General features: G+C 43.3%; 3 protein-coding genes across 7 annotated transcripts in view; all 3 read right to left on the bottom strand.

The window, feature by feature from the left end:
* Positions 1 to 1,653: 1,653 nt before the first annotated feature.
* LOC108939417 (2-epi-5-epi-valiolone synthase-like) lies at positions 1,654 to 4,636 on the bottom strand. Its single transcript, XM_018760752.2, is given in 6 exon segments — positions 1,654 to 1,769; positions 2,474 to 2,726; positions 3,039 to 3,272; positions 3,558 to 3,684; positions 3,686 to 4,189; positions 4,482 to 4,636. Coding segments are annotated over 6 exon segments (1,389 nt in total).
* A 1,751-nt stretch (positions 4,637 to 6,387) lies between these two features.
* Positions 6,388 to 7,745, bottom strand: LOC114909209 (myoD family inhibitor domain-containing protein 2-like). The gene is made up of 2 exons (XM_029246921.1): positions 7,583 to 7,745; positions 6,388 to 6,644 (listed from the first exon to the last, which is right to left on the bottom strand). The coding sequence occupies exons 1-2, from the start codon at positions 7,743 to 7,745 to the stop codon at positions 6,388 to 6,390; spliced, it is 420 nt and encodes a 139-aa protein (XP_029102754.1).
* A 9,483-nt stretch (positions 7,746 to 17,228) lies between these two features.
* Positions 17,229 to 22,811, bottom strand: part of LOC108940043 (forkhead box protein P1-B-like) — a 50,437-nt gene continuing 44,854 nt past the window's right edge. For all 5 annotated transcript variants that reach the window (XM_018761847.2, XM_018761885.2, XM_018761876.2 and 2 more), the window contains exons 11-17: positions 22,578 to 22,764; positions 22,148 to 22,224; positions 21,661 to 21,762; positions 21,119 to 21,240; positions 19,773 to 19,839; positions 19,445 to 19,605; positions 17,229 to 18,923 (exon numbers count right to left, since the gene is read on the bottom strand). In XM_018761847.2, coding sequence (XP_018617363.1) covers positions 18,770 to 18,923; positions 19,445 to 19,605; positions 19,773 to 19,839; positions 21,119 to 21,240; positions 21,661 to 21,762; positions 22,148 to 22,224; positions 22,578 to 22,764 — 870 coding nt within the window. In that variant the 3' untranslated portion in view covers positions 17,229 to 18,769. The remainder of the gene's footprint in view (positions 18,924 to 19,444; positions 19,606 to 19,772; positions 19,840 to 21,118; positions 21,241 to 21,660; positions 21,763 to 22,147; positions 22,225 to 22,577; positions 22,765 to 22,811) is intronic.

The following is a 22,811-nucleotide window of genomic DNA, read 5'->3' as shown; positions in this document are numbered from 1 at the left end:
TGTTTCCACTATTTGACTCATGAGTAGAATTGTAGCAGAGGACTCATAATATACTTTTATGGCAATAATAACTGTTGATATTAGATTGCAATTAGTCAGACATTGCACCTTGTAATGTGGAGAATTTTTAAAAAGAAAAAGCAGTTTCTCCAGACAACTTTGTGAAATCGGTTGCATTTGTTCAGTGCCATGGTGCCAATTATGTGCTACTCTGTACACTATGCAATAATGATAATTGTGTGTAAATACGTTTATTGTGCCTGTGCATTTTAGATGTCAGGAGCCAGTGAAGACTTTCGTTTTCAGCTCTCCAGCGGTGAGGTGAAAGGACGTGAGAATGGGGAAGGGCTAAGGGAGTTTGAGAAAGATGTGCCTTAACTTTAAAAAGCGGTCCGCTTTCAGGTTCTGTGGTTGGGTGGAATTAGGTTCGAGGGGTTACGGAGGATGCCAGTTTGCTGTTAGGACAAATGTGTCATGTCAGCGCGGCATCAGCCAGAGGAGCGAGTTGCAGTGGCCTGGAGGAGAATCTACAGCCTGGTCCTGAGAAAATCACTGCTCCAAACTTAACCTTCTACATGTAGCCTTAAATGAGTTTAGAATCTAGACCTGCACTCGCTTCGAGTGTTTTTGTTTCATCAGAATGTGATATAGTGTGAACTGCCAAAATACGTTGCCAAAATCAAAGAAACAGAATGTTGAAGTATGCAATGCAGTATATATGACTTTATTTGTATTACTTGTTTTGGTTTGGTTGGCGGTGTTATTGCTGTCAAGTGTCTGTTGTACTTTCCTTCGGTGTATGAAGCAATACTTTAGTGCCAGCAATACAAGGCCATAGGTGAAGCACAAACAGCATGCACTTGCCAGGGTTGTTGGTAGAACATGCTATGCACTGGCGAACGCCGGCATCAGGTTCGAAGCGTAGCTGCTGCAGCCTGACCTGTCGGGTGTCAACAGAGTGTCAATCAAGAGAGGACTCTGCTGAGATGCTTGCTACTGTAATGTGGTAAACACTGTCCATGGGGGGGAGACTGAGGCAGCCCTTGTCGATGGACAGCTACCAATGTACTATGGATCGGTGACAACCACTTGTTTTCACTGGGACTGAATGTGTAAACAATTTCATGATATAAATATTAAAGAATATTAAGTGGTTTTCAGATACACTGTGTGACTGTTTTATTGCATTCATTAAAAATGTGAAAATGCCTTGAACACTTGCAGGATTTCAAATATGACAGAGCTGCACACCGTTCTGTAGTTTTTCTTCATTTTGTTGGGAAAAGAGCTGTTTCTTGGTACATTAGAATGTATTATGGTTAAGAGAAATTTAAAACCCCATCAACATTCAGAATTGCTTTTGGATGGATGGATGGATGGATTTCAAGTAATCAAGCTTTCTATCATGCTCTAAAACACAAAATACCATGTCTTAATACAGTATGTGAATCTCTTAAACATCGTTTATAAAGCAAAACATTGTGTAAACTGCTTAAATCACACCAGTGGTTTTTCATGATTATTTTTCAAAGCGCTGTCTATTCAATCTATACATAACAAGGAAAATGGTTCCGTCATATCCGATGGTGCTTTGCTGCAGTCCAGTGCGGATGCACTGGTTCCGTATGGTGTTCAAGAGAAGTCTCCCAAGACCTACAGAACGTGTAGTGTGACTGCTTGGGCTCCCTCAGGTTGCCTCTCGCCAAGTTCCTCGCACCACCGTTCAAAAGCCTGTTGCAGGGTCTCATCGCTGGTATCGTTGAAGAGCTCTGCTCCAGGAAGTGTGAATAATGAGAGGGCCAGAATGAACTCCGAACAGGTAGTTCTGTCTGAATGCAATGTGTGCTATTTTGGTTCACAGCTTTTTCATTTTGAAAGTTTTTTTTCTGAATAATAAAATTATCAATATGTAAATAATAATACATATTATTATTCAATAATAAGAAAAAACAGCAGCATGCATCAACTGAGCCTTTGCAAGTGTTAGTGTAGATCCCCACCCCCATGTCAGTTGTTTTCTTTACATCTCCTTTCATTAACTGGATTTATTTTTGCTAACTAAATACCTGGTAGTATTTTGTGTGTCTGCAATTATATGCAATCAGTATTCTTTGTTCAAGAAGTAGAATACCTCCTTAGACAGTGTCAGCTGAAACGGATACAAGTGTTGATGATGGACAGCAGAGACCTTAGTAAAGTAACTTTTTTTTAATATAAAAGTTTTTTTTAAAGTTACTTTTGAAAAATATATTTATCAATGATTTGTTTGAAATAAAATAGCCTTTTAGAGTCACAAGTTTTCAGTTATCAAAATGCTTGAAGAATGTAAACGTAGCAGAATTTAATGGGCTTCATTCTACCGAGAAGAGCTGCCCTTACATAATACCCTACTGTGAAGTATACCCAGATTTTACCCAGGTGAGTGTGCGTGGGTCACACAGTGAGTGGTCTTTGTTGGTGGCATGAAACCCACCTGCACAGCCCAGCCCGGTGGGCAGCGGCATCCGCAGCGGTCCTCCCGAGTGCCGCAAGCGCTCACCCAGAGATGAGCGCACCGGGTCCAGGGTGCAGTCCTGGTGCCACACGGGCAGCTCCAGTGCCAGCATGCAGCGGACAACCCGTCGCGTCTCTTCCGCTGTCAGGAAGCCCCTCTCGCGGGACACGTACAGCATGAAGGACATGTCGATGTTAACTGCTTCTCCATGCAGCAAGGTGGGTAGCACCGCCTACAGTAGAGAAACACATTCGGCACATTGCTCAGCTTCACATTTTGCTCTTTCCCTTCGCTTTCCCACTGGAAAAAGCTCGTTGCTACTTATAGAATATAGGAACTGATGACCATACAGTATGCTGGTGGGTTAAATTAAGAGACTACATAGATACACCAGTTACGAATAGGTTTCCTTCTCCCCCAGTCTTCAAAGCTCTCCATGCATGCAATTTTGTATGCTGTTACATGACACACGTTGCTCTGATGTGTTCATGTGTTTCTCTGTCTCCTTCACAATACTGCTGTTCAGATGTCACTGGTTCATTACCATTTCAAGTTCAGGGCTGATGAGATGACCAAAGTCCACTAGTCTATCCAAGTCATCCTCCCAGAGGTTTGGTGCAAGCTCCTCCAGCATTGTTTCTATGGCCATCTTGGTGGACGTGGCAGCAGCATCTACGTGATCCGTTATCTCGTTACTCGACTGGAACCTGGAATCCAGAAGGAACCTTCCGTGGCTCTCCAGCAACTCCAGCAGGCCCTTGTGCTTCATCAGGGCCATCTGAGGGGAAATTATTTCACAATATATTGGCCAGAAGTGAAAGTTATTTTTTTTGATTCACAGCATCATTGTTTCACCCCACTGCTTAAAATAAAGTGTTTATTTCTGCCCCAAGAATTTCATAACACGTGATTAGAAATAGCAAGGCCTTGCCACAGAAGCCTGATCTGGACCAGTTCTGGAGGTCTCTGACCATCAGCCACAGCCTACCTCCTCTGAAATGATGGGCATTTTATTTATATCTTGGGTGTACCTATATCGCATTAGTCTGCATGAAAGTCATACCTTCAGCATTTCTGCCAATCCATTGGAGATATGACGCCGTGGTAGAGTCTGTATAAATGACCGATCCAAGAAAGTCGCCACAGGGGGAATGTAACTGCCCAGCTTGTTTTTGCAGTTGGCGAAATTTACCCGTTTTTGCACCCACGCTGGCGTCAATGTAGGACAGTAGGGTGGTTGGCACACGGATGTATGGGGTACGTCTCCTGTAAAGAGAAGCAGCCAAACCCACAATGTCCAGACACACACCCCCGCCAATGGCTATGATAGGCTCTGCACGTCTGTCGATGCCAAACTTGTGGACCTCATCCAGGATCCTCATCACCAGCTCCATTGATTTGTTCTCCTCTGCGGTGGGAAGTGGAAGGAGTTTGCAAAGAACATTCATAGCTGCAAAGTAGTTGGCCACCTGAGTGCCATAAAAGATGTTGACACGCTCATCAATGACCACAAATCGCCTGATAGGCTTTGAGCTGCTTCTGTAGGCCTGCAGCTGCTGGGGGTCCCTGATGTGACCATTGAGTAGAGTGTCATTGCCAGGGTCCAATAGGTTCTGACACTGTACCACCTTGTATGAGAACATTATGGGACTGATCACAGTCCAGATGACTCCATAGTCTGTGGAGCTTTCCTGGCTGGAACCCAACAGGAAGGAAAAAAAATTTGATATTAAAGCAGTAAAATTCTGGAAGGACTCTGGAAAAATACACACACATTTTCTGAACCGCTTGTCCCATACAGGGTCACTGGGGAACCGGAGCCTACCCGGCAACACAGGGCGTAAGGCTGGAGGGGGAGGGGACACACTCAGGACGGGATGCCAGTCCGCCGCAAGGCACCCCAAGCGGGACTCGAACCCCAGACCCACCAGAAAGCAGGACCCGGTGACACAAAATTATACACACATGTAGTTTCAAGAGGACTTACATTTTAGCTGCAGATGCGTGACCTGTGTCATTTTCATCTAGACAGTTTCCAGTTGTGCGCTTCCAAGTATTCTTTACCTGAATCAATTTGTATTCTGTTGCACTTGACCTCTTCCCCTGACATGTTGTTCTTGTGTTTTCGTTACTTGCAGACATGTCCTTGAGACTTAAGTCCTACTGACTGTACATTGCAGAGGTGACTGGTTTAGAAGCACTTTCTTTTTTTGGACAAGGGCGGCGCTTGCTAAATAAAGGTTATATTAATGCCAGCATACGGGGCACCAACGCAGCGTAGGACTCCAGCCCCAGTGAAAGACATGGGCTGTCAGCTGGCCCAGTACATTCACATTTATTTAGCAGACACTTTTCTCCAAAGCGATTTCCAATGAACTCTATGTAGTGTTATGAACCCACACACCTTATTCACCAAGGTGACTTACACTGCTAGATACACTACTCACAATGGGTCACTCATCCATACGTTTTTTTTTTTTTTTTTTTAAATCATTTGATATCTTGCATTTGGTTGAATTAACTTTCCGTTGCTTTAATTACTTTCTTCGAAAGGAGAAATAACTGAAAACTCCCCATAAAGCAGTATCAAGGCGCAGGCACCGCAGAACACAAACGCTCACGTAAAGAAATTGCAACAGCACAGAAAACCAGGAAATCACAGTAGATTTTCACAGCTTCCACACTGTGCCCAATTAAATTACTAGAGCATCACGGTTCATTAAAAGCGCTGTTGTTCCGAGAACACATTCGGTACGTCCTAACTTAAGGTCCAGCGGTGTCTCTTCTTTGAAGTTGAACATGCATTACTGTCAAGGAAAATTATCACAAACGTTTCACAGGTCCATTAATCATATTCTGTCCATTTTAATGGACACATGATGTGAGAGAGCATAATACATTACCCCAGCCATGAAGGTTCATCCCCCTGAGGGCTCTTCTTCCTTCACCGGTTTGCATCCTCCTACGGACAGGATTACCACTAAGTGCTTCCTGGACCCTGAATTTTCTGACCATTTTTCACCACCGCAGCTTTATGGGTTTGTTTACAAAGAGGTATGTTATGAGGAAGATTATGCTTCACTCACTTTTTAAAACTCATCACATATATGATTTACCCTTTAACTTCTGTACATTGTTCTTTTATTCTTTCACGGCGTATGTGTCACCTTTCACATCGTTCCCACAATTTGAACGTGCTGCACTGATAATATTTTTCGTTTCGGAGACATCCCGGCTGATGCTGATCCAAGAATGCGTGTACAGAAGAGACACTAGAACGTCAAGATGACAACTGAAGATTTAGTGTTACACATCTCTGACAGCATGCCATCAGGGTTAATGCTTTAAAGTGGAGAAGACCAATAATGGATGTGCCCGCTGCGGTCGGCTTCCTCAGTGGCCCATGAGAGCTTGTCTCAAAAACTACTCTGTCAGCTAGAAGAAATTATGCATAATTTTCCTTTCCTTTAATTGCAATGATAACTTACATTTTTTTGTGACTGAAATACACTGAAAAAAATGAAGTGTACTGTTTAAAATAACCAGAATTTAAAAATGACCATTACATTTACATTTATTAATTTATCTGAAACCTTTTCCGTCCAAGATGACAATGCTCAGTAGAGGACAGTCCACTACCTATGGTCAGTCACTTGTCCACACACCAGAGCAACACACACCGTGGGCAATTTAGCGTCACTGATTCACTCGAAATGTATGTTTTTGGACTGTGGGAGGAAACCGGAGCACCTGGAGGAAACGCAAGTGAAGTCCCACAGCAGGAGGATTGACGGTACACACTGGGCTACACATACACTGTTCACCTAGGTCTATAGCACACCTTCTCCATGCTCCAGCTAGGCACACGCGGCATCGTGAGCCGTTCTAGCAGTTCAGTGGTGGCAGACTTCAGAGATCTCCAGCGCCAGTTCCAGGACCTCGGTGGCCTCGTGGCAGGAGCCCAGTATGTTGCAGTCCAAGTCCAACTTGCAGCTGCAACAGTCGTCGTGAACGGGTTCCGCTGCGGCAAACACATACTTGCAGGAAGGGAAACATCGGTCCACGGCCCTCTTGCATGCAAGCGGCACAATGCGGAAGAACTCGGACGGTTGGCAGAACAGACAGGTCAGTATGATAGCTGCACAGTCCTCTGGGAGAGAAAAACAAAATAATGTAATGATGATAGATAATTTAGTAATTTACATTTATTTATTTAGCAGATGCTTTTTCCAAAGTGACTCCCAGTGAACTCTATGCAGTGTTATCAACCCACATACCTTCTTCACCGCGGTGACTTACACTGCTAGATACACTACTTACACTGGGTCACTCATCCATACATCAGTTGAACACACTCTCTCTGTCACTCACATACTATGGGTGAACCTCAACAGTATGTCTTTGGACTGTGGGAGGAAACCAGAGCACCCACAGGAAACCCACACAGACATGGGGAGAACATGAAAACTCCACAAAGACTGAGCAGGGGATTGAACCCACATCCTTTCACACCACCCACAAGCTGTGAGACAGCAGCACTACTCACTGTGCCACCCTTGAAGTTATCCATTTCTGTTGAACTTTCTAGAAGAGTTCGTACAGAGGAAAGAACGACTAATGCAACGTTGACAAAGTCACGCAAGAATTGGATTAAACAGAATAGATCATGAAAAGATCATATAAAAACCAGACAAAAAAACACATAGAAACAATAGATCGGACATCATGCAATGTTACTATTTGAGACCAAATTAAAATAGCATTCTTCTATATCTTCACATACTATTACTAATCGGTTGAGTTGACAATGGTTCGCAAGTAAAGGATGTACACGTCTTCCCGTGGCTGTACTTCGGAAGCTTTCGGCAGAGTGGCGCTGGACTGTGGTCAAGGAACTGGAATTGCACTAAATGGGTTCAGTTCGGCTCCTTATAGAGAGTCGGCTGCTGTGCTTCATTAAATTACATCATCCAAACTGTTTGGAAAATGTAAGGATTCATGCATGTGAAAATGTAAGCTGTGTGGGTCTGTATAGACAAAATGCACTGATGAGCACTGTGGACATCCTATGGATGCTGAGACACAAACCTCCTATGCTGGGCTGAAATGAGTCACTGGAGAGGCTGCTACTGCTGCTGGATCTGGCAAACCCCTCATCCTCAGTAGAGTCCACAGAGCCCCCGCCACTGTCCCCTTCCTGCTCAGAGATGGTGCTCAGCTTGTGGATCCCTCGTAGAGCTCGTCCACTCATTGGTCCAGCAGTACCCCACCTGAACAAGGACACAGGTTTAGGAGACCTCTGCGGCCGGTACACACTGATCTCTGGTCTCCAGCTCCAGTATCTCCCTTTCACTTGTCTTCTGGATGGCAGTGTGTCCCTTGCATCTCCTTGGCTCTTTGTGACACCTGCAGTCTGAAAGCCCCCTGAACCCACACATCGTCTGAACTGCTTGTCCCATATGGGGTTGCGGGGAGCCGGAGCCTAACCCAGCAGCACAGGGCACAGGGCTGGAGGGGCAGGGGACACACCCAGGATGGGACTCCAGTCTGTCACAAGGCACCCCAAGCGGGACTTGAGCCCCAGACCCTCCAGACAGCAGGACGAGGTCCAACCCACTGCGCCACTGCACCACTGCACCCCCCCCAAACCAGCACGGTAAAAACTACACAGCTGTATAAACAACTAAATCATTGTAAGCAGATTATTATACAAACCCAGCACTGAAGGCGTGAATGAATGAATGAATGAATGAATGCTTTCCTCCTGAGCAGACTTAACTGGGACAACTAGAATATAATCAATACAAGTGATCCTATATTTGCTGGAAAAAAATAACTTGTTTCATAGTTAAATGCAAACAGTATCTGAAAATTAAATCAATACAAAAACCATTTTGACTGTTTACGGCAGCAGCAGAACAGTATGGTTTTTAAATAGCTAACGACTAATTTCTTTTATTTTCTAGTTATTTTATGAATATGTTATGCACGTCCTTAATAAACAGTTAATGTATTATTCTGGAGTGACGTAACTTTCGGAAAAAAATAAATGTTAATATCTCAGCTGCAGCAGTGCAAATGCAACACTAACGAATCAGGTTTTCTTCATTTGTGCTGTTGGGGAGGAAACAGCAGGTATCGGTAGAATCAACAGAAATAACGCACTCGTTCCGAGGACCTTTTCCTCAAGGACTTGCACCCCAAAGCAGCCTGTTTAACGCTCCTCGGACTTTTCTCCTGTCCCCCACACCGTCCAACAGACATCCATATTACCCCTGAGTCCCCACAGCAGTTCACTTAGTCACATTTTTTTTTTTTTTTTTTTTATCTACAGTTGAGTTCAGCTTTACAATAAACCCGTTTTCCCGCTCAAACATAACACTCCCCAGCAATGCGGTTCGTTACAAAACTGAGTTATAGTAATAGTAGTAATATTCTTGCGGCTTGGCGTCCCGTCCAATGTGTGCGCACCCCCTCTGCCCTGCGTTCAGTACTTCCGGAACAGGCTCCGGATCACCCCGACCCTGCTTGGTTATTGAAACTGGATGGATGAACTAATAAATATTAACAATAATACTGTACTGCATTAAGGAAGATTGAAATCTTCTTCGGTAGAATAGATAACGGATTTTTCTCCTCATCTAAAAAAGGGGATGGATTGCTGTTTACATAATGCTAAACATATTCTTTTTTCCATATTAGTAACAATATCATCTACATATGAAGAATACTTTTTGGTGAAAACTGGTCACACTAGGTAGTGCTGAGAGCCACTGTATTCCCGGAGTCGGTCAGCTGAGTTGAGTTGAGCTGGACTGAACCGAACCGAACTGGCTACTGCTCCGGTCAACACATCCTATTATTATACAAGTTCCGTTCGTCCCAGTTTGAATTTTTCCATGCACCATAAACACTGTTGTGTGTGTGTGTGTGTGTGTGTGTGTGTGTGTGTGTGTATACGCACGCATTGCTGTCAATTCCATCACGAGAGAGAGCCGCTCACCGTCTATCCAGCACCGCTCCGCCGTCTTCAATGTGCGTGTGTGTGTGTGTGTGTGTGTCCTGCTCGATGACAGCGGTCTCCAAAAGCTGCGCTGTGTCTCTGCGGCGGAGGACGACACTGTGGAAGTGTTCAGCGCCCAGCTGATCCTACCAGTTAGGGAGTCTGTCTCATCCCCCCCCCGGCCCAGAAAGCCATCCTCCCCCTGAACACACAAATCTGACACCCTCTCAGCTCTTCCAGCTGCTCTGGGTCAGGGTCCACTGTGACCATTCATTCATTCATTCATTCATTCATTCATTAGTCCCTCTGAACACACTCTCCAGCAGCCCTTCTCACTACACTGGGTTCTGTTCCCCCCTGCTGAACACACCCATTGTCCTGCAGCAATCATGAAAATCTTGACATTTCATTAGCATTTCATGTGATCAAAAGTAACTAATTCCATTTTCACATGAGGAGAAAAGTCGGTTATCTGTTCTAACAAAGAATTTTCCAATATTCCTCAATGCAGTACAATAAACTGTACTAACAATGTAACACCAAAGGCATGTGTATAATGCTACAATATACTAACAAGACAGAACTTAAAATGGGACACGAATGAAAATCTGTACCTGCCATCCATCCATCCATCCATCCATCCATTTTTGTTTAACCAGTATACAGTAAAAATTCAAGTTCTTCAGTTTTTTCATGGTCTCTGCATTTCTAAGGGTTCCAAAGAGCATCTCCAAGTTAAGATCTCCCTCTATATCTATGCTTTGGGATTTACCTGTCAGAGATATTTACACAACGTACAGCTGTCAAAGTTTTGTGTCTTCATATCTGCACACATCTGGAATGAAAATGAAGCCATTATGTACAGCTGTTTCCCCAGGGGGAATGAGGTTGCTTGAATTGAAATACCCCACTGTTTCAGTGAAGGTATTGGTTAAACCCAGTAGGTAAGTAGAATCGGTCTGGAAATCACAATCATTTATTTATTAGTTAATTTAAGATTTAACATCTGGACTGTATGTTGATTTTAAGGGGGTGCGGTGACGCAGTGGGTTGGACCGGGTCCTGCTCTCCAGTGGGTCTGGGGTTCGAGTCCTGCTGGGGGTGCCTTGCGATGGACTGGCGTCCCACCCGGGGTGTGTCCCCTCCCCCTCCAGCCTTACGCCCTGAGTTGCTGGGTTAGGCTCCGGTTCCCCGCGACCCCGTATGGGACAAGCGGTTCTGAAAGTGTGTGTGTGTGTGTGTGTTAATTTTAATATTGTATACAAGAACAATGACCATCCCTATAAGGTTCATATACTTTCAAGCAGCACTATTTCGTGGGACTTGAGGAGCCTAACCTGGCAACACAGGGCGCAAGGCTGGAGGGGGAGGGGACACACCCAGGACGGGACGCCAGTCCATCACAGGGCACCCCAGCGGGACTTGAACCCCAGACCCACGGGAGAGCAGGACCTGTCCAAACCTGCTGCACCACCATGCCCCATACAGGTAAACTTTAGTCATAATTACAGCTGGTCATTTACTAAACTGAATATGGTGAAGCATTTTTTCCTCAAGGGAGAAACAGTTGGCCACCCACATAACTGGAACCTACCATCATCTGACTCCATCTCGACCATCTCATTCAGGTAAATCACATTTTATGTATTGATTTTTTATCAGCAATGTATATTTAAGCTCCCATACACACTTCAAAAGAGTGCATATACAAGAGTGACACCCCGTTTCCCTGGCCCTGTCTTTCGGCTCCTCTACAATCCTTCACTCATATTTATATATTACCACTTATTTACTCATCCATTCATTCACTGATAGAGCTCCATTAAACTTGGATTAATACTTTTAGCTGGGAATAATTTGCTTGCTAGAGGAAAGTGCTACAGCTCCATTTAATTAAGCATTCCAAAATTGATATTTAACTCAGAGAAACAGGAATTATTATTACAGACCATGATTTCACAGAATTAGCACAAGCAGTCCTGGATACTGCAGAAACTCCAAGTGGACATTATTAACACCCATAGACTGAAAAATAAAATTTAAAAAAAGTATATGACTGAAAACATACTGTATATAAAAATAAAAAAAGGAAGTGAAACTGTGGTGCAACTCTAGATGCCTTGTAGTCCATCTGCCACAAGAGGACACTGTCATAAACCCTTTCATTTTAATAAGGCAGACAGGGAAAGGGTTTCCCATCTATCCTCCTGTAGAAGAAACTCTAAAGAGGACCACTCACCATCAATGACTGCTTTTCCACTGCAGGGTCATGGTGGTCCAGAGCCTATGCTGGAAGCACAGGGTGTGAGACAGCGTACGCTCTAGATGGGATGCCAGATATATATATACACCGATCAGCCAAAACATTAAAACCACTGAGAGGTGAAGTGAATGACATTGATTATCTCGTTACAACGGCACCTGTCAAGGGGTGGGATATATTATGCAGCAAGTGAACAGTCAGTTCTTGAATTTCATATGTTGGAAGCAGGAAAAACGGGCAAGCGCTAGGATCTGAGTGACTTTGACAAGGGCCAAATTGTGATGGTTAGACGACTGGGTCAGAGCATCTCCAGAACAGCAGGTCTTGTGGGGTGTTCCCAATATGCGGTGGTTAGTACCTACCCAAAGCGGTCCAAGGAAGGACAACCGGTGAACCAGCGACATGGTCATGAGCCCCCAAGGCTCACTGATGCGTGTGGGAAGCAAAGGCTAGCCCATCTGGACCAATCCTACAGAAGAGCCACTGTAGCACAAATTGCTGAAAACCTTAATGTTGGCTGTGATATAAAAGTGTCAAAACACACGGTGCATTGTAGCTTGTTGTGTATGCGGCTGCGTAGTTGCAGACCGGGCAGAGTGCCCATGCTGACCCCTGTCCACCGCATAAAGTGCCTACAATGGGCACGTGAGCATAACTGGATCATGGAGCAATGGAAGAAGGTGGCCCGGCCTGATGAATCACATTTTCTTTTAGATCGTGTGGACGGCCAGGTGCGTGCCTTGTTTATCTGGGGAAGAGATGGTAGCGGGATGTACTATGGGAAGAAGACCAGCCAGCGGAGGCAGCGTGATGCTTTGGACAACGTTCTGCTGGGAAACCTTGGGTCCTGGCATTCATGTGGATGTTACTTTGACATGTACCACGAACCTAAAGATTGCTGCAGATCACATACACCCCTTCACGGCAACGGTATTCCCTGATGGCAGTGGCCTCTTTCAGCAGGATGCCGCGCCCTGCCGCAATGTAAAAATTGTTAAGTTCAAGGTGTTGATTTGGCTTCCAAATTCGCCAGATCTCAATCCAGCCGAGCATCTGTGGGATGTGCTGGAAAAACAAGTCCGATCAATGGAGGCCCCACCTCGCATCTTGCAGAACTTAAAGGATCTGCTTCTCATGTCTTGGTGCCACATACCATAGGACGCCTTCAGAGATCTTGTGGAGCCCATGCCTCGACAGCTAAGAGCTGTTTTGGCAGCATGAGGGGGACCTACATAATATTAAGCAGGTAGTTTTAATGCTTTGGATGATGTATGTGTGTTTACATACAGGTGGTCCCCAATTTACGATGGAGTTACGTTCCCCAAAACCCATCATAAGTAGAAAATATCGTAAGTCGAAAACGCACTTAATACACCTAATACACACCTCTGCGTGACAGAATGGGAGATGCAGATTGCTGTTGCTGCCCAACATCGGGAGAGTATCGTTCCACGCACTGCTTGCCCGGGAAAAATTTCAAAATTCGAAGTATGGATCAGAGGATGATTCAGTCAAAATTAATTATAATCATTGCTAGGGTTTGCAATAGCCCTATAATTTAAGATGCTTTTTCATAACCACTTTTTTTTTTTTTTTTTTTTAATAGTTTTGAGTATAATCTTTTCCTCATTTTCTAAACTTCCTGCAGCACGTAAACATTTTATTATATTACATAATTAGCTGTTTACTAGGGGGGGTGCAGTGGGTTGGATCAGGTCCTGCTCTCCGGTGGGTCTGGGGTTCAAGAACCCGCTTGGGGTGCCTTGCGATGGACTGGCGTCCTGTCCTGGGTGTGTCCCCTCCTCCTCCTGCCTTACGCCCTGAGTTGCCGGGTTAGGCTCCGGTTCCCCGCGACCCCGTATGGGACAACCGGTTCAGAAGTGTGTGTGTGTGTGTGTGTGTGTGTGTGTGTGTGTGCGCGTGTGCTTGAAATGTGTGCTGTCTCGGATGAGTGCCACAGCATTGCGTTAAGTATGTTTCACATTTTAAGCTACACTTCCAGCTATTCCTGTAACCTGCAGGAAGAAGCGAAACAACAACACTTTTTCACCTCGCATATATACATACTGTACATAGCCCTAACGTGTGCTGCAAGTAAACCAGACCCCACCCCTTTACAAGGTAGTTTTTCCATCGGGTGCTTTAGTCAGTGCTATAGATTGTCACTGAATGATGTAAGAGCTTTACCCCTTTTTTTGATTTGGATCTGGAACCCTCTATTTCTACTTTAGCACTAGTATCTTTCATTACTGCTAAACTTACAGCATAATGGTTAACTTATTTACTTCTTTTGCAGTTTTATACATGTGACTGATACTTGTATTTTCATTGCTTGTTACAGAGGGCAAGCAGCTCATAGTATAGTGCTTAGAGCTGCTGCTGCCTTTGGGCCCAAATATTGCAGGTTCAGTCCCCACCTCCAGTACCTCTGAGCAAGGTACATTACATATATTCATTTAGCTGACACTTTTCTCTCCAAAGCATGTTACATTGTTAATCTGTTGACAATTATTTACCCATTTACACAGCCAGGTAATTTTTTTTTTTTCTTTTTTTCTCTCTCTCCCCCCTCTAGAGTAATTTTGGGTAAGTACCTTGCGCAAGGAGGGGGTGCGGTAGCGCAGTGGGTTGGACCACAGTCCTGCTCTCCGGTGGGTCTGGGGTTTGAGTCCCGCTGGGGGTGCCTTGCGATGGACTGGCGTCCCGTCCTGGGTGTGTCCCCTCCCCCTCCGGCCTTACGCCCTGTGTTACCGGGTAGGCTCCGGTTCCCCGCGACCCCGTATGGGACAAGCGGTTCTGATGATGTGATGTGACCTTGCTCAAGGGCGCTACAGCCAGAGGTGAAATTTGATCCTGTGACTTGGGGTCCAAAGGCAGCAGCTCTAGCCTCTATGCTACAATCTACCCCTAGGTGCTTACCCTGAATTGCTCCAGTAAGAGACACCCAGCCCTATAAATGGGTAAATAGCTGTAAGAAGCTTAACACTGTAAAATGGTTTGGATCAGCTAAACGAATAAATGTAGAGACCACATGGCTGTCTCTGAATAAGAATTTATTTTGCAGAGTTTTCTAAGAGTTTTGCATAGTTTCAGGATATATGAAAAAACCATCTCTACTCTATTCCTAAAAAAAAAAAAAAGGGGGGGGGGGGGCAGTCACCTCACCTGCTCAAGACTTTTAAATGTGTTCTCCGCTTCCCTCCCATGCAGGGGGTCTGTTGGTGCCAGATGTATATGATATCAAGGACAGTTTAAGGTGGTGCAGGGTTTTTAAAATACTTGTAACTAACAATATATTCTTGCTTGAATATAATCATGAAATTTTTACTGAGACTAAAAAATGTGCTTACGCTAAGACTGTAAATAGCATGAATGCAGACCAGCTGTTTTCTTCCAATTTAGAGGGCATACCTGTCTATTTTGGGGAGGCTTTTAACAAGGTGTTAATGAACAATTCATGCGTTATAGATGTGCCACAAAGTGTCGCACTTTAAACACAGCCTGTGGCCACTGTGTCCTCCACAGCGATCAGACCTGCTGCAACAAGACTGCAAGGAGCGCTTATCCGGTATCCTCCTCACACACCCTGCGTGACCCAGGACGGCACAAAACCCAGTGGACCCCTGCGTCATAAGGGACAGACACGGCAACGGAGAGTGAAACCATCCTTCGATTTACGTGACTACATTCAGTACAACCCTTTCTGCTGAAAGCATGACCTAGGAGACCCCAATATCTACATCTACAAGGCCAACTATGAGAGGATACATTCTGCATTGCAGCCTGCTGACCTGAAGACACATAATCCACGTTACATTACCATCAGGTCTGTCGCTAAGCACTGTCCCCAGCCCACCAACCCCTTTTGTGACAAGCACTGCTGGGACACCATATGGCAAAGAGGTGCTGGAAAGTAGGAGAGGAAATAAATAGCAACAAGAGTAAAAATAAGGTTGCCGTTTTAAGATGTGATGGAAAAGAGGTTCCAAACACATTTTCAGAACCGCTTGTCCCATACGGGGTCACAAGGAACTGGAGCCTACCTGGCAACACAGGGCGTAAGGCTGGAGGGGGAGGGGACACACCCAGGACTGGACACCAGTCCATTGCAAGGCACCCCAAGCGGGACCCGAACCCCAGACCCACCGGAGAGCAGGACCGCGGTCCAACCCACTGCGCCACCGCACCCCCTTTTAGGTTCCAAACATTTAAGTTGAAATCTAGCATGTTGACAGCCAGTTTTAACAACCATCTACTGCTCATACCCTCACAGAAGTTGGAGTCACAAGTGGAAAGTAGCAGACAGGCAACACATATATAGTCATTACAGTGAGAAGGGCAGTAGGGAATGGAAGTGGCCTTTTCTCCCAAGAAGGCCCTTACTATGATCACACAGCCAAACCTGAAAGGGAGGATCAGCACAAACAGATTATTTTGCATTAGCTATCAAGTCTTGGTAAAGATTAGAAAGAACTGCCAGTGTTTTTACCCATTGTTTTGATTGTTCAAATTGTTTTTATTATAAAATATAAGTTTACAGGAACTAAAGAAACAAAGCATTGCAGGAATTACCTAACAAATGGGTGAGAATAATATGAAAAAAATCTTTTCGGTACAACTTCATTAATAAAATGCCATTGAACATTTAATCATTGCAATCCAGTCGATTCACATGATTCTTCACATTCATCTGTGTAAAACTGATGTACTTCCGGCATACAAAAATATACATCAGTTCTGAGTCTCCTTACCATGGTGTTCTCAGTAGATATATAATTTATATATACATATATACACCCTCTGTGTATATATGTCAGCTTTGGTTTAAAAGCTTGCTACTGTAAGAACACCACCTGTTTGTTGTACAGAAGATGTAACTTTTTTTTTTTTTAAATCATTTATTTACATGGGATTTTAGCTTGAACATTTGGAACAGGTACAAAGAATCTGTTCTTTGCTTTGTATCTTTGGTCAAGAGAAAGAAACATCAGAAACACTAAATAAATACTGCAAGCTTAACAGCCTAAAATGAAAGAAATTGAAAAATCTGTTGCAGTTTTAAAAAATGGTCTCTCTGAAAGCCATCCAAAGACACTGTGTTCAGTGTCCACCTTTTACACTTTACTTGGCAAAGAGGGCAAGTACCAAGCTTATGCAATGTATTCTCCAAGTTCCAATTCATGAATGTAAGGGTGTCAATGATTTGTGCAATATAAAACCAGACTTTGCATACAGAAATAAGATACATGCGATAAACCTCTACTGTATGCTGCAGAAGGGGTGTTGTGGTGCAGCGGGTTTGGCTAGGTCCTGCTCTCTTGTGGGTCTGGAGTTCAAGTCCCGCTTGGGGCGCTTTGCGGTGGACTGGCGTCCTGTCCTGGGTGTGTCCCCTCCGCCTTGCGCCCTGTGTTGGCAGGTTAGGCTCTGGTTCACTGCAACCCCGCAGGGGACAAGTGGTTTCAGTGTGTGTGTGTGTGTGTGTGTGTGTGTGTGTGTGTGCGCTGCGGCCTAAAATGTGCAGCACTGTCCAGTTGTACTACACCAGGATTATAATTAGCAATCATCACACAATTTTCTGAACTGTGCACACACCCAAGCTGCTGCGTGTTTGTAAGAAACCAAGTTAATTTTGTTTCAGACCCCATTGACAGCTAGTTCAGCACAATGGTGGATTAAATGGCTGGGATTTTCTTTTTTTTGGGAGGACATCCATTCATTTTTACAAGCTCACCAGAATCTACCAGTTTCCTTGCAATGCTTTTTGGGCATTTAACAGACTGTGTTAACAGGCTATTGAGGATGGCAGTGCCATTTGCTGTACAGTCTGTACCAAAACTTGCATAATAAACCTGACAAGTGACACTGATCCCTGGAAGGGGACCTGGCCTAACTAAACCATTCACCTTTCTAATAATGGTAAATATGGGCCACAATCACATTCAGTGTTGACAAATAAAATTCAAAATAACTTGTGCAAAATATTGGACAGCATGTATATGTGTGTAATATATATATATATGTATATACACATACTGCACACACACAGTAATTATTGACTGAACCACGCAGGGGGTACAGGTACAGCTATGATGAAAGCCTAAATATGCTTCTGGTGTGTGCATTACAGTGCATTTCTTGTAAAAACGAGAACTGCTGCGAGCAAGTCACTATGAGCAAACAAAAGATGCTCTGGAAAAGGCCCCGAATAATCACTCACAGAAGCGGACAACTTTGACCCCATTGCTTAAAATTGAGCATTTTGATAATATAATTTTTCATTTTAAGTTTCATTCACTTGTTCTCCTTAATATTGGGCTAAGTCTGTTGCTGAGACCATTCCTTTCAGGAGGTGCATCGTTTCTATAGCTCTGAACAATTTCAATTTCTGTTACTGCACTATGACATTTTAAAATTCTATATTTACTGCATCAGTTTAATTCAGTTCACCTGAATTCTTACAACAGCTTTAAAAAAAAAAAAAAAAAGTCTTAAATTGAAGGTGTGCAGTCTGTATGAACCACAGGCAAGATCAAAATGTCATTTCTGCCCTTGACCAAATACCTTTACAATTCAATCAAAGCGTTGCCATGAACAAGATGCACAACATATTGTCAATATTACCTCTAGACAAACTGGTCGGGGTGTGTGAGGGCTGCTCAGACTTGCATGCTCCATTTAACTGAACAGGCCCCTCCCTGTGACACCCATCAACTGCCCTTCAATTCAGCACCAGCTGAAAGACCCAAGTTTATTTATTTTTTTTTTTTTTATTTTTTTTTTTTTTTTAAATAAAATAAAAAAAGATCCATCTACCAATATATAAGAAAAAACTCGACCGTGAAAAGCAGAAAAGTAGAAATTAAATACAAAACACTACCAACTGGATTTTGGAGTATTTTTTTCAGGGTTCAGTGGTACTTGAGTCATTTAAGACATTCTGTCGCTGTCATTAAAAACTGACGATTGCGATGGAAAGGAGTTGCAGTTCCTCACTGGTTGCTGATTTTCACTACGCAAGATGAGCATCGCCGTTGCCCTTCGATCGATCTGCGTATTCCCTGTCCTGACTGACGTCTGAGTCTTGGTCCTCGGCCATCACGTGACTTGGTGTTACTTCCTGGTCCTCTGTGTCCATTTCTTCATCTTTGACATTTACCTCAGTCCTACAGAACCAAAATAAATGTACTAAAAATGGCAATACAGATGCACTACCCATTTTCATCTAAACATTTTTTGCAATGATACAAAAAAGGTATTTGCAGTCATTTTAGTATAGTTTATTTATTTAAACTATTCATTATAGTTTAGTTTATTTGCAGCGACTGAGTCTTCCGGTGAGGGAACCATTTTAGATTTCGATAATTATTAAGAAAACAGGCATGAGAGCAATGAAAACATTAAAACAATATGATGGCGTTAGATCAGTTGAGCTGCCAGGCTTTGCTCACAACATTCAACATATTCCTATTCTCTCTCCTCAACAAGCAAGACTAGGTTCTAATGATGTTGTAAGACACAAAATTGCTAGTCTGCGAGTACTACTTTGATTTACTTCTCTAAATCCTTTTATGAATCTTATGAAATTTTCCTTTTCCCTTTTTGTGCCCCAGATATATAGCAAAAGCAAAGCCCTAGTCCATGTTTCTTCTCCGACAAGGATCAAACAAGAATCGGGGGCACTAACGTGACTGGCATGGAGGAAGGTCCAGGACTCTCGTAACTGTCAGTGCTCTCCTCCGTGAAACCGTTGGCCTCCTCGTAGGGTGCAGTGGCCTGTGAGTTTGGGGGGGGGCTCCCTGCAGAAGTAGTAGTGTAGAGTGGGATGTGTTTGTCCCCCACCGGCACCTGAACAAGCAGGTAGAGAACTGCTCAGGATTTGTATTTTAAAAGGCAACAACAGATAGTATATTTCAAAGGTTATAATTCCATAAAATGTGACCACTCAAACACCTGCACTGGGTACAGCAGTGTGCTCCATTCCTGTAAAAGCTGTAGTCTAATCTTGCTCTTACCTCAAAATTAGCTAGAACTGGACTGTAGGACAGGCTGGTCTGCATGCACTTCATCAGTGATGAAGATCTGAAGGTCAAATGTTGGGTTATATCAGACTGCTCGGGTTGCTGTACAAACTGAGAACTTCTTAAATTTAAAAAAAAATTAACAAGAAAAAACATATTTGGATCTTTATAAAAAAAAAAAAAAAAAAGCAGACAAGCAGCAAATTGATTCTACAAGTGCCAGTGAAAGTACTTGAGCAAGTAGAGGTTTTCTGTGGATCTCAAACAGAAATCAGATCAATTATGCATTTCATATGATTTCTAGTAGCTTAAAGGAATTTTAAACAATAATTTATCACATTTTACACTGATGTGTGAGATGCTGAACATTTAAGGCAGACTTCTAAAGGTTTATGTGAAAAACTAGACAGAACTCACTGTAAGTTGCATTATTCATTTAAAAAAAAAAAATTTAAAAAAAAAAAAAAGATATTTGATTCCAGGGGATATTTTAAAAAAGTCTGTTGATGCAGTTATATTTGTCAAGTAAATAAATTGTCCTATTCTCCTATATTATCCTATACTACCAGAGTATATGCACATACAAGTGGTCCCCGATTTACGATGGTTCGACTTACGATGTTTTCAACTTTACGATGGTGAGCTGGAGATAAACATTCAGTCGAAACCGTACTTTGAATTTTTTATTTTGATTTTTTTCCCATGCAAGCAATAAGCAGTGCGATACTCTCTCGCGATACTGGGCAGCGGTAGCGATCTGCATCTCCCAGTCTGTCACGCAGAGGTGTGTATTAGGTGTATTAAGTTCATTTTCAACTTACGATATTTTCGACCTCTAATGAGTTTTGCGGAACGTAACCCGATTGTAAATTGGGGACCACCTGTACTGGGAAAGCAGATAGACAAGCTTGTGTTACAGACTCAGTAACACTTGATCAGCATGCAGTTTTAGGCCCTAACTCTTGCATGTTTTCTGTTCTTATCAACAAGGGTCCGAATACACAGAAATTCACACTTCAATCCCTCAGTTCATGTAAACAGTGAAGAAATGGTGCACAAAAGCAGCAGCCAATGAGGACCAAAGTACAGGGCAGGCAGAAGGAGGAACATGAACACAGAAATAAAGGAAATTATTGGAGAGATGCACAGGAAAGCGTGTAAGCACAGGCAACTCCTGTGCATTACAGCAACAGCAGCTGAAGAACTGCAAAGTATGACACAAAGACCACACTCAGTAGGTGGCGCTAATGCAAGGTGTCATTCAGAGGCACCAGCCAGCTGTGCCACTGTCAGACGAGCTGCATTCTGCACCACAGCAAAGAAACTGAAAGCAAACATACCCACTTGTCTTTTGCGGCCTTCGCTTTTGGAACTCTACCTCATCCACCGTCCACACAGCCCCCTTAACGTTCTCTACCCGCACAAAACACTTGTGAAGGCTGAGATTATGGCGGACTGCGTTCTGCAGTAAGTACAAGGGGGAGAAAGAGAGTCCCATTATAAAATATACATTTAACACTTTATTTTAACACCAGTAAGCCTTTCTCTCATATGCACAAAAAAGTTATTCAAGAATGTGATTTTGAAGACATGAATTTGTACAAGAAAAAACTAATTTCAATAAGTTTGATGCCACATAAAATATACTAAAAAAAAAAATCACATTTAAATGTAAACTGCTGAAAAATATATTATAGAATATAATTTAATTAATTAAAAAAAAATAAAAGCTTGTATGATCATTTGAAAGATACAAAAATGAATTATCTAGAGGTTGCAGTTAGCCAGTAGCGCTCAGTGGCGTTACTGAACCTTTATTAAAAATTAAAGAGATATATATAATAACAATAAAAAAAAAAAACCGTTAAGCCTGCTGCATTACCTTCCATGTGGCTGTGTTGCGTCTGAAATAAGCAAACATTGCTGTAAACCAGTTGTAGATTTCATTTAGTGTCAGCTGCTTTTCTGGTGATTCCAGAATGGCCTGGAAATAGAGAAAAAATTTATGATTTTTGACTTGTATGAAACAACTCTAAAGATTCACCATCAAGAAAGTAATGAAAACCCAAGCAGCTTCAGTTGGATTTACAAATGTATTAACCTGTCTTACACGTGTGTCAAACAAGATACAGATATCATTCTCAGGTTTATGTACTCTGAGCATAAAACACACAATATACATAGCCCATACCACTACAGCAAATTATATTCTTTTTTGGGGGGGGGGTTGCCCAATACAAGACAAAGACGAGGATAAATCAGGATAAAAAGCAGAACACTACAGACACAACCCAACTGTGTGTAATCAAGGCAAATGGCATATATCTAAATCCCAGCTGAACAAGGAAAGTCAAAGTGAAGTTTCTCACCTGCCTTATAAGGGAGGCATAAGTGAACGGGGGTCTTACTTCAGTACTCCTGTAGAACTCTTTGTTCTGGACCATATCTATCAGCGGCCATCGGAGACACAATGTTTAAAGTGCAATGAGACACACAGAAAAAAAAAGTTCAGACGTGCACTTCTCCGACATGCTAATGTATAGATGTCTCACATGTTTTGAAGTCTACAGACAACTAAGTGGAGCGAGGCAATATTTAATAAAAATCCAGGTCTCTTTATATTGCAGTACTTCACTTAACGTTCTGCTGAGACCTATGTCGTAGTGTTACTTCTTTCATTCACTCCTTTTTTCCTCGATCAACTGAGGAAGGACAACTTGTATCAGGTGGAATGTACCACTTGGAATAGCACACAGTTCCCCAAGCTGCTAGGTATGGTGGTCAGTACTGTGGCTGTACCTGGGGACATGGGCATGTATTTGTCTGAGTAGCGCTTTCGGACGGGACCCACAGCGTACAGGCTGTTGGTGCTGATGACAGATGGGGTTTGGGAGATGGATGTGGCTGGCTTCTGGGGCAAGCTCAGGGGTGGAGAACCCTCCGGAATGCCCGTCTTTGAGAAGATGGTGTTTGACACCAGGTTGAGCTGAGAGAAGACAAAAGACAAAAGGAAGACAGCATTAGTGCTAAGGA

The sequence above is a fragment of the Scleropages formosus genome, chromosome 2 (assembly GCF_900964775.1).
Source record: "Scleropages formosus chromosome 2, fSclFor1.1, whole genome shotgun sequence".
In the NCBI taxonomy this organism is placed as follows: domain Eukaryota; kingdom Metazoa; phylum Chordata; class Actinopteri; order Osteoglossiformes; family Osteoglossidae; genus Scleropages; species Scleropages formosus.
The sequence above is the reverse complement of the archived record's forward strand: the minus strand, read 5'-3'. Positions and strand labels throughout refer to the sequence as shown.

What these genes read in the sequence shown, in the direction of transcription:
- LOC114909209 (XM_029246921.1), bottom strand. Translation starts at nt 7,745, where the DNA reads ATGAGTGGACGAGCTCTACGAGGGATCCACAAGCTGAGCACCATCTCT. An exon ending in ATTTCAGCCCAGCATAGGAG is followed by an intron (nt 6,645 to 7,582) that starts GTTTGTGTCTCA and finishes TTTCTCTCCCAG; the next exon opens with AGGACTGTGCAGCTATCATA.